Source organism: Brachionichthys hirsutus, chromosome 16 (genome assembly GCF_040956055.1).
Source record: "Brachionichthys hirsutus isolate HB-005 chromosome 16, CSIRO-AGI_Bhir_v1, whole genome shotgun sequence".
NCBI lineage: Eukaryota > Metazoa > Chordata > Actinopteri > Lophiiformes > Brachionichthyidae > Brachionichthys > Brachionichthys hirsutus.
In genome coordinates this window covers 11,001,464-11,013,466 of record NC_090912.1, presented here as the reverse complement: position 1 = coordinate 11,013,466, position 12,003 = coordinate 11,001,464, and the positions used below count along the sequence as shown (strand labels likewise).

Here is a 12,003-nt window from a genome sequence, read left to right as displayed (position 1 = left end):
CTTGAACTGGGGGAGTTTGATCCTAGAACCTATTGTGTTGGGGCTATTATGCACATGGTAGGGTCTCTAATTGCAAACAGGTCCTGGGTAATGGACCAAACTAAGAGCAATTCAAAAACCCCTATGAATGAAATGAAATCAAGAACCCTGATGTCGCTTGGTATGGCACAACCCGGACCCCACTCCCGGAGCCAGGCCCGTGGTCAGGACTCAAATGTGAGTGCCTGGTGAACAGGCCTCGGCCCACGGGGCTGCGCCGGGCTCACCCAAAAAGATGTTGCGGCCCCAACCTCCGGTGGACTCACCATCCGCCGAGGGAGCCGTAGGGGATGGGTGAAAGTGGGCAAAGTGGAGCAAACACTGGGACAGGGAATATTCTGTTAAATGATGGGGCGGATCAAGATAAATGAACGGAGCCAGAGAATTCTTACTGTGTTAAAAGTGCATGATCTCTGGGATAAATTCAGCATTCACTGGGTGAAGCTGCTGAAGCATGAGGGAGTAAAGGAGGAAGCAGAGTTCCAGACAGACACAGAGTCGACATGGCCAAACAGAGGAGACACGCGTGTGTGTGTGGGGGGGGGCATTTTGTCCCTCTCCCTCTTTCTGATGATAGAATAAGACATAATTAGAATTTATTAATGTAATAATGCATTAATTATTTTTTGATTCCTGTGAAATTTCAATCTGTGAATTTTAATCAAACCTAGGACTTCCACTACGGGTCAATAAGAAACTAACACTGACCTATTTTAGCTAATGTTACATCCGACTTACGCCATCGACTAAAGTAGGTCACAATTATTACCAAATTAAAGTTACTCTAAACAACAAGATTTTATTTTTACTAACACAACAAGAAGGTTCTGATTCCTGTCTGTGTGGCGTTTGAATGTTCTCCCCGTGTCTGCGTGGGTTCTTTCCCGGTTCTCCGGTTTCCTCCCACCATCAAAAACATGGCTTAAATGAATTTAGCCCTCTGAACATGAACATGCATGGTTGTCTGTCTATCTGGCCCTGCGATGCGACTCATCCAGGGTTTACCCCGCCTCTCGTCCGCAGCCAGCTGGGATAGGCTCCAGCAGACTAGTGACCTGCAAGGCTGAGAAGAGGATGGATGGATGGAACCAAGGATATTTAATGTCATAACAAAGCTGCAACTGTCAGCCACATCTTAATAACAGCAAAGATTATATGCTACAATAAAACCTATGGCATGCAGGCTTTATTGTAACACGACAGGCGTGCTTTTCTTAAAAGGCGGGAGGTACTGTACATCCCTCATTTTTAAAAATCCGATTTTCCTTCCCATTATTTTTATATATTTGCTTTCCAACCAATACTCTGTGAGCATCTTCTCTCTCGCTCCGGTTTCACGTTTTCACCTGAGCTGCCTCCAGGGCAACGAAGGGAACTGATGGCAGCTGCAGAGTGGCGCAGTGGCTGCATTGCAGATTTGGCTCTTTGCCCTGGATTTTGCCTGTAGGAAGCATGTGGGTTGCCCTTATTTGGTGAAGTTTTGTGAGAATAATTGGGGCTGCGTTGGTTTGGGAGTCGATGAGTACCTGTATTAGTGCAAGGCTCAGGCTATTTGTGAATAGTAAGCACTCGCGTTGTCATGACTCCTGCCAGGAATCAAGTCGTTATTTCATTCTATCTACTTCGTGTTTCCCGGTACTAATATCTCTTGTGATTCCAGAGCTTTCTCCACATCGCTGCATGTAATCAGGTCCATGCACTTCACCTGATACTCATCACTCCTGAGCTCCTGGTTCCCTGCCAGATTGTTAGCATATCGTACCTACGGTCCAGCATTCCTGTATGATTTTGGCTGATTTCTGGATCCTGTCTGTTTGTCAGATTTGTCTGTTGATGTTGTTGTTTTTTCTGGGTTTGTGAAAATAAAACAATAGATTTGGACTTCCAGATTTGTGCTTCAGGGTTCAAATCCGTCAGCTGCATCACACATGTTGAATTAGCACTCATTACATTTCGCATTGTGCCCAAATGCATGCAGAGCACACATCTGACTTGTTCACTTCATCCAAAACATTTTTACCAGAGTTTCTTCACATATAATTTTTATCTTTTCATTTCGATACTTCTTTTTATTTATAAAAATGCAAGTCATGGATTTGGATGGACTCAAAGGTAATCTACTCATTTTCAAAGTGTGTGTTTTTTTTTGCAGACATCTGAATCTGAGAGTTGTTTTTTTCATGATTATGTTGTTCTCGGTCACCAAAATGATTAGGTGATTCTGCAGGTGGACCAGAGATTTAATCAGAATCAGAATCAGAAGTAATTTATTGCCATTGTCAATGAGGGTTCACAGACTAGGAATTTTTCTCGGTGAAGTCGTGGTACATGTAACAGTAGACTAAATTACAAAAAACATACAAGTACATAACACGTCACAAAAACAGCAGCATCAGGAGTGGATACACAGATGTGTATTAGCAGCAACTAGTATAATCACGCAGTACAAACAGAACAGTGCAAGTTATCGGTTGTAAAATGTTAATGAGTCCGAGACAGAATAATTAAGCAGCGGGTCCAGGAGGGGGGCGGTGAGGGTCTTAAGGTGGTGGAGATCCAGGCGCTCAAAAGACTTCATGACTACAGATGTCAGCGCCACCGGTCTGTAGTCACTAAGTCCTGTGATCCTTGGCTTCTTGGGGACAGGAACAATGGTGGAGGACTTGAAGCAGGCTGGAACATGACAGGACTCCAGGGAGGGGTTAAAGATGTCTGTGAAGACAGGAGTCAACTCATTGGGACAATGTTACAGGGTGGGGGGATTGTCTGTGGAGGCCGTTGATGGAGTGCCCTCCTTGTTGTGGGGGAGGAGGGGTATCTGGAGAGTCCGGGGGTGTGTGGGGGGGCTGGGCGATCGAAGTGGCAGTAGTGCATATGTAAACGCTGAGCAAGCGGCAGGTCATTCAGAGCTCGGGGGGGCTTTGGGCTTGTAGTTGGTAATGGTTAGCAGAGAACTGCTGCTGGCGTCTGCGTGAATATGCTGATTTCGCATTCTTCAGCTCCCCCTGTAATTCACATCCTTATAGCTGAGCCTGTCGCCACTCCTGCATGCTGCCTCTTTCTCACTCTTTCTAAGACTCTCACTCTTTAAGTCTCAGCCCCAGCTGACTTTCCAAGGGAATGAGTGATGACACATTCATTGGTTTAATTAATTAATTCATTCATTTTCCAACCGATTTGTCCGTTCTCGGGTCGCGGGCCAAGCTGGAGCCTATCTTAGCAGTCAATGGGCGAGAGGCGGGGTACACCCTCAAATTAAAAAACAAGAACCTTGGATTAAAAAAACAAGAATGTGGAATTTATGACACAAAAAGAACGTGAACATTAAGGACAGAAGCGATTATTGCGACCATAACTTATGGTGAGTAGATATTGGTGTAATACTTGTTTAATAGGTATTGCAAGTGCATAATATAAACTTTATTGGTAAGATCATATTCCTCCTTTTTTATTTAACCCCCCGGTCCATGAAAAAATTGCCCGGGATGAAACCGGTCCATGGCAGGAAAAACGTTGGGGACCACTGCTATAAAGCGTTAAAGGTTATTATCTAGTTTGGCTCTTTAGTGTTTTAGAAAACACTCTCACCAAAGTTTAAAGCTAAGACAAACTGCAAGCCTGATGAGTTATTAAACCTCTATTGAAGTAACACTGGATCTGTCTTTCGAGTTAAAAAGTCTGTGTTTACGAGTTTTGCATTCCAATCCAACTGAGGCAGAACTTGCTGTGGCGCTTGAGCCATGGAGGCATGGAGACAGCAATCCACTCCGGAGAAGTGAGCTGTTTGCTTGACGTTCTACGTGGGGAATAATCTCTGGCAAGAAGTTGATGTTGTCTCTGTCAACTTTGGCTGTGGCAAGGCATTGACTTTCTTCAAATATGTCCTCTACCCACTTCCCCAAATGTGTGTCCCGATCACCTGGATGCCCAAGGTCAGGGAGAGGATGGGGGTTGCTTTCCTCATCTGGTGTGACGACAGTCTCTTCTGCACTTTGGATCTTCAGGTATTTTTTGAAGCCCTCTGAAGTGACGGGTAGTACAGCATCATCCTTGCCCTCTCCTTCACTGAGTGCCACCACCATAACAGTTCTCCAGCTTGATGCAAATATTGTGATTTCATTAATTTTACTAAGGATCTTAGTCAAAGAAATCCTTGACACAGTGACACTTGTTTCTGAGACACTCCCACCGGTAGATCATCTTTATGCAGTGCTCCACATCCACTCTGATGAAACAAGGAGGTTGTTTTGCTATTTGGTTGCCAGTCATGACACTAAAACATTCGTTCAGGTAAGCTTTCCAATCTGGGAGTGGTGTTAAATACTTTACCAGTTCACCAATAATTTGCACAAAATCCCTAAATTGTGCTGCCTGCTGAGACATCCACGCACGAGGCTGGGACTGGCCTTCACAAAGCTCTTTGGCAACATGTTTCCTTCCTGGTCCAGACAGAGGGCGCTCGGAGCAGCCTGTGTGGAGTGATGCCTGGATGTTCTTTAGTTAGAACACACTGGAAGAGCACGGGGCTTTGAACTGGAGGCTCTTGCATACACTGACTCCTCTGAGTCTATTTATAAAAATTAATTGCTGCAGAAGGATACACCTTGGCTCTTTTGAACACAATTGTACAAGCGATTTTCCAAAAACGTCATTAATGACTATGTGTGTAGAATGTAGATGATTTGCTGAGCACTAAGTGACCTCAGATTGACCTATAAATGAATTGCCACTATCTTAAAAACTATAACAGGACAAACGATTTCATTTCAAATGTTTGGTTTTTTTTGGGGGGGGGGGGGGGGGGGGACTTCACTCTAATAGCCACATTCTGTATCTTCAAGAATTTCAAGAGCTAAGTTTCAGGCCCAGCTGGGAATGAGTGATGACACATTCATTGGTTTAATTCATTAATTCATTCATTTTCCAACCAATTTTTGTCCGTTATCAGGTCGCAGGCCAAGCTGGAGCCTATCTCAGCAGTCAATGGGCGAGAGGCGGGGTACACCCTGGACAAGCCGCCAGTTCATCGCAGGGCAACACAGAAACAGACAATCAGCCACACACACACTCACACCTACGCATCCAGCTGCCCAGTGCTGATCCTGAGCACCATATTTAGCCGGCTACATATGGAGCTGTCCACTGCTGAAGTTGAACTTTGGGTTCAGCACTGGACAGCTCCATATATAGCGGACTTTAGCATCACCAATCCACCTAAGCTGCATGTTTTTGGTGGTGGGAGGAAGCCAGAGAACCCGGAGAGAACCCACGCAGACACGGGGAAAACATGCAAACTTCTCACAGAAAGGCCACATGCCGGATTCAAACCCGGGACCTCCTTGCTGTGAGGCAACAGCGCTTACCACTGCACCACCGGGCCGCAGTTTAATTCATGTCACACCTAAAACACAATTTTGTTCAGAGAATAAATCCTGGAATGTTTTGATTGGCTTGCCTGGTTTCGGCACAGATCGTGTGCCATTAAATAGCCCGCACCATGAGCTCCACATTGTGTCACCAGGCCATTTGTGACTGTCAGCATGCAGTACTTTGTCAAGTGTTTCATTTCTGACGCTCGAGAAGGCAAATAATAAACAATACTGTAAGTGTAATAATAAATAATCACTTTTCTAGTGTGACTGATCATTCACAGCAGCATTCACCCAATAACAGTGACTATGCAAGGCCCCACCCCTCATCAGGATCTGCACAGACAACCTGTCACACCAGTGGAACTGCCACAGGGAGGAATTTGTGGTTTGCCCAGCGACACTTCAAAGTGTAAACTGCAGGGACTCGGGATAGAAGCACTGTCCTTCCAAAGAGAACAGATCAGTCAGAGTAAATACTACTGCAGTGACTTTAAAATACAGTGAGACAATTGCAATATCTATCAACCAGCTTTACTCAGTGGATAGAATGTGTGAGGTACTGCAGGTAGTCGCTGCACCAAGCTATTGTTCATCCTCCCCCAGGGATGGCTGTGAAAGGATGAGTTGGAATCGCTGCATCTTTGTAGCATCCTGCTCATCCCTAATTCATATGAACCTAAAAGCTTAGCAACAATAAAGAGTAGGGATCGACTGATTAAAATATCAGCGCTGATTATCGGCTGATCCCTGATGAAAAGTCCTATTGTGACCAGAATGAAGTTCTGCCGGGTCCTCGCCGGGTCCTTACCGTGCCCGTGCCGCTGACTGTTTGGCTGCCGGCGTCTGAGCCGCACTGCTCGCCGTGGCTCTGGGAGGACTGGTACATGCTGAGTGGATGCTCACTGAAGTCCAGTGGTGCTGCTGGGTGCGGATGCGGGTGGACGTGTGGATGTGGAAGGGGGTGCGATGCCGAGAACTCAGCTGAAATGCCATTCTGGGGAGGGGGGGCAAACTGGGCCTGTGGGTAAGGTTGAGCCATGGATGGATCCGGTGGTGTCGGTGTGTCCTGGTTACCCTGCATGAATAAAGACATGTCGATTTAATGGGCTATTTCAACATTTCATCGTTGTGTAAGTTACTAATCGTGATCATTTGTGCAGGATTGATTTCTGATGGTTGGTTTACATCTTTAGGCTGAACTAAAATACCATCACAATATTTGGATGAATCTCAAAGTAGCCACAACTCATTGTGTTTTCACTTGTTGCCTCAAAACAATTATATGTGCAATGGCTATTTCCTGAAATGAGGGCTAACTTCTGGTTGGGGCCCCAGTTCACCTTACCACGATTGATCGTCTGGCCAGTGAGAGGCGGGACCTGTGTCTCGCACAAATCTATGGCAACCGTTTTTACAAAATGGATTGCCTTCTTTTGTGTTGAGCAAATTCCTGGAGCTACAGTTTATTTTTTTAAAGAAAAAGTGAGGCAATGTCTGAAGGCTACATCACATTTATTGATCCCGCAACAATTGGTTGGTCTATTAATTGTATTTTTTTTATAAAGCTATTACAAGTCCAAACAACTGCAAACAGACAACGGTAAAAACCTGCCAGATATTATCTCTTTTTACAGAGACGCTGTGTTCGACATTTGGTTAATGCCTATGTCAGTGTGTGTGTGTGTGTGTGTGTGTGTTGATATTTTATCTAGAACCATCAGGACAAACTGCAAATGGAAGTTATCTGGCTCAAACTGCCCAGTCTAGTTTGAGCCCATTCTCTTTCTCCAACATCGCCCATGAATCTGCTCGCAGGTTAACACTGGTAACGTGTCATCAGCGATCAATTCAGATTGTCTGTTTTTGGAATGCAGCATAATCCAAACAAAGAATCTAAATAGAATAGAATAGAATAGAAAGCCTTTATTGTCTTTGCATAGTGAATATACAAAGAGATTAGGAGCACTGCTCCGTCCGGTGCGTAGTACAACCTAATAATATGATATAATATAAGAAAATGCAGGTAAATGTGACATAAAATTCAAGTAGAGAAACCCCTCCATGTTAAAGAAATGTAACATGGAGGGGTGGGGTGTAATGTCCTTTAGACTTATACCCAGAAGTGACTTTTTTGTGCAAAACAAACAAAAGGAGTCCTGAATGAGGTTTATGCTGCTGCAATGCAGAAAAAATAACAGTGGAAACATTGGAGGAAAAACGTGATCATAGCCCCACAGTGTGTGTGTGTGAGAGAGAGAGAGATTAATGCTGTGGGACATATATCTCAGAGAGAGAGAGAGAGAGAGGCACTGAGTCTTGGCTAAATGCTCTGCTGTGTAATGAGAACCACATTTAGAAAGCTGAAATATGCTTTACGTGGCAGAGTGCTGCACACACACAGACACACACACACACACACACACACACACGGCCACGCACACACACGCACATTCACAGGAAACTGGAGGAAGACCATAAAAATCTCTACTAAGTGCAAAGAGAGAGCGAGAGAGAGAGAGAGAGCGAGATTTATTTTGCTCGGAAGTAAAACAAATAAGAAATCTATCTTTTCCTTCTCTACTTGAAATACAAGCAGTCGCCCGTTTGTAGGATGGTCAGGGGTTCGATCACCAGTCTGCTGTCCTCCTGTCAGAGGGTATCAGATAACAGCCCCCCAATTCCTCCCAGAATCGGTTCCACTGGTGTGTGTGAATGGTTGCTGCTCCTGATCCACTGGTGTGTGTGAATGGTTGCTGCTCCTGATCCACTGGTTGCTGCTCCTGATCCACTGGTTTGTGTGAACGGTTGCTGCTCCTGATCCACTGGTTTGTGTGAACGGTTGCTGCTCCTGATCCACTGGTTTGTGTGAATGGTTGCTGCTCCTGATCCACTGGTTTGGGTGAACGGTTGCTGCTCCTGATCCACTGGTGTGTGTGAACGGTTGCTGCTCCTGATCCACTGGTGTGTGTGAACGGTTGCTGCTCCTGATCCACTGGTTTGTGTGAATGGTTGCTGCTCCTGATCCACTGGTGTGTGTGAACGGTTGCTGCTCCTGATCCACTGGTTTGTGTGAACGGTTGCTGCTCCTGATCCACTGGTTTGTGTGAATGGTTGCTGCTCCTGATCCACTGGTGTGTGTGAATGGTTGCTGCTCCTGATCCACTGGTGTGTGTGAACGGTTGCTGCTCCTGATCCACTGGTTTGTGTGAATGGTTGCTGCTCCTAATCCACTGGTGTGTGTGAACGGTTGCTGCTCCTGATCCACTGGTTTGTGTGAACGGTTGCTGCTCCTGATCCACTGGTGTGTGTGAACGGTTGCTGCTCCTGATCCACTGGTTTGTGTGAACGGTTGCTGCTCCTGATCCACTGGTGTGTGTGAACGGTTGCTGCTCCTGATCCACTGGTTTGTGTGAACGGTTGCTGCTCCTGATCCACTGGTTGCTGCTCCTGATCCACTGGTTTGTGTGAACGGTTGCTGCTCCTGATCCACTGGTTTATGTGAATGGTTGCTGCTCCTGATCCACTGGTGTGTGTGAACGGTTGCTGCTCCTGATCCACTGGTGTGTGTGAACGGTTGCTGCTCCTGATCCACTGGTTTATGTGAACGGTTGCTGCTCCTGATCCACTGGTTTGTGTGAACGGTTGCTGCTCCTGATCCACTGGTTTGTGTGAATGGTTGCTGCTCCTGATCCACTGGTTTGTGTGAACGGTTGCTGCTCCTGATCCACTGGTGTGTGTGAATGGTTGCTGCTCCTGATCCACTGGTGTGTGTGAATGGTTGATGCTTCCACATCAACTTCTTCTACTGAATCTGATTCTGGAATTGCATTTGTTCCAACAGTCCTGGTGAAATCACTTCCTATGCTGTCATTGCTACAGCCCAAATAGCAGTACAGTACTGTGTATTCCTTGTACCAATCTGTGTGTCCATGTTCGTGTAAATGAGGTGTGGTCAGAGGATTGTTGGCGCATTATTGCTATCCGGAGGCAGCAGGAAGTGATTGTACAATTGGCCGATGAAAACGTGCTCTAAAGTCAATGCTGCAGTATTTTTACTGCTTAAAGGAGACATCATTCAGACAGTAAGAGGTGGCTACGCCCCTCTCGTTACATCACTAACATCTATCTATCCATCCATCCATCCATCCATCCACCTACCTACCTACCTACCTACCTACCTACCTACCTACCTACCTACCTACCTACCTACCTACCTACCTACCTACCTATCTATCTATCTATCTATCTATCTATCTATCTATCTATCTATCTATCTATCTATCTATCTATCTATCCATCCATCCATCCATCCATCCATCCATCCATCCATCCATCTATCTATCTAAAGGGCACCGTCATCTGAAATTCTGTATTTGTGGTGTAGTCAAATGCAAATCTTTGGACATGTGTACACTGTCGTTGTGTCCTTAGGCAAGACACTTCACCCACATTGCCTGTGTGAATGTAGTGAGCGAGTGAATGCCGGTGGAGGTCAGGAGGAATGATGGCTCAGATTGGCAGCCTCGCTCCTGCCATCTTACCAAGTGTGGAGTGAATGAATAATGCACATTCAATGTAAAGGTCTTTGAGTATCTAGAAAAGCGCTATATGTAATCAATGCATTATTATTATTATTATTATCACAGGTACCAAAGCTGTCTGCATCAGCACTCATTCCTTCATGTTGTTCTAGTGGGTCCGGAGTTGTGGACCACTTGACTCATGAATGGGTTGATGAATTTGACACAACCTGCTAGATGTGCGTAACGTGAGACAGGACCCTGTAAATCCTGGCCCAGGTCTGGAACAAGCAGAATCACTTAAACATTGTTGCATAAGGCTCAACAGTTTCCCTACATAACGGTTTTGCACATCTTGGAAGAGGATTAAACAAACTGAGCACCAGTGTACTTGTGACCCAAACATTTTCCTTTCTTGTCCACAACATGTTACGACAGACTGCCATCGAGAACATTCACACACCACGGAGTCACACTGACCGTAATAAACATTACTCGTGTTTCTTTTGATGATTGTATGCTTTAAACATCACTAGTGAAATCACTATCTTCTTATGCATACCCACGATGAAGAATATTCACTACATCACAGCTCATATCCAGTCTGTAGTATCACATGTGCAGATACTATGACAAATATTGCAGAGACTTTCACCCACATTTGGTCGTCCTCCCTCGCATTGTACGTGCTGCAAGCTGCCGTCCCTCCAGGACCTGTACGTCTCCAGGACTCGGAGGCGTGCAGGTCGGATCACAGCCGTCCCTTCTCACCGTGGACACGGATTCTTTGACCCTCTTCCCTCTACGGTCCATCCGGACCATAACCTCCCGCCTCAAGAACAGCTTCTTCCCCTCGGCTGTAAGACTCACGAACACTTAATAATTCTGTCTCTTGAACATTCATAACTGATAACTTGCACTGTTCTCTTTGCACTGCGTGATTACGCTAGTTTTACTGCTGCTAATACACGTCTGTGTATCCACTCCCGATGCCGCTGTTTTCTGATGTATCTGTACTTGTATGTTTTTTGTATTTTGTCATTACTGTTACATGTAGCACGACTTCACCGAGAAACATTCCTAGTCTGTAAACCCTCATTGAGAATGGTAATAAACACCTTCTGATTCTGATTCTTCAATAAATTATGAATTCAAAAACTCTAGCTAACTACTACCACAGATGAGGTTGAAACATGGTGCACACACACCTACACACACACACCCACACACACACACACACACTCAGACTCCCACACATGCAACCCATGCAGCGCTGCATGCCCACATCTACACACACACAACCCTCAAAAGGACCATGCTGCATTCTACAATCACAGCAGAAACACTACAGATAGAGCGAGAGAGAGAGAGAGAGGGTGGGGGTGGGGGGGTGGGGGGGGAGAAACAGTGTTGTCACTACTACCTGCTCGACCATCTTGCCCCAGCCTTCTTCGATGCACATCCAGCCGCGCTATACGGTCCAGCCTGCTAGTGTCTGCCTGGAGCTAGCATCAATTATGGATGGTTTTGTGTGTGTGTGCGCGTGTGTGTGTGTAGTTCAAGAATGAACAGCGGAGGAGGAGGAGACGGAGGAGGTGCCACTGTGAACGAAAGCTGCATTCTCCTCCATCTCCTTTCCCCGCGTTGCACTCCTGTGACAATTGGAGCTTTAAATAAGGACATTCCCATTCAGGTTGTTAATATTATATAAATATCAGATTAGATCCCAATCCATGATAGACTTCATTCGACTCTTATTGTTTCTCATTCATGAATAGTCATTGTAATGCTACCAGCTCCTAGAGGCACGGCGCATTGTTCCGGTAATCACTCGTTCGTATTATTTGGTTTGAGAACATTGTCAGGAGAAGCCCTTTGACAGGAACACGACGTCGTGTTTTCCTTGCTTATTTGCAGGTAACAAGGTCACATATTAGCCATGAATGTATTTCAGAGGGTCACCGGTGGTAAAGGAACATCATGTTTTACTCTATTGTATCAGTATTGTTACTGATATTCTCAGGGTATGGGTTTGTTGTGTAATGTTATACTCCATATTTCTACATGCAGGC

At 45.5% G+C, this 12,003-nt stretch overlaps 1 protein-coding gene across 1 annotated transcript in view; it reads right to left on the bottom strand.

The window, feature by feature from the left end:
* Positions 1-11,381, bottom strand: part of rbfox1 (RNA binding fox-1 homolog 1) — a 41,453-nt gene extending 30,072 nt beyond the window's left edge. Inside the window, exons 1-2 of the mRNA XM_068750264.1 lie at positions 11,355-11,381; positions 6,220-6,486 (exon numbers count right to left, since the gene is read on the bottom strand). Of these exons, the coding sequence (XP_068606365.1) occupies positions 6,220-6,486; positions 11,355-11,366 (279 nt within the window). The 5' untranslated portion in view covers positions 11,367-11,381. The remainder of the gene's footprint in view (positions 1-6,219; positions 6,487-11,354) is intronic.
* Between the last annotated feature and the right edge of the window lie 622 nt (positions 11,382-12,003).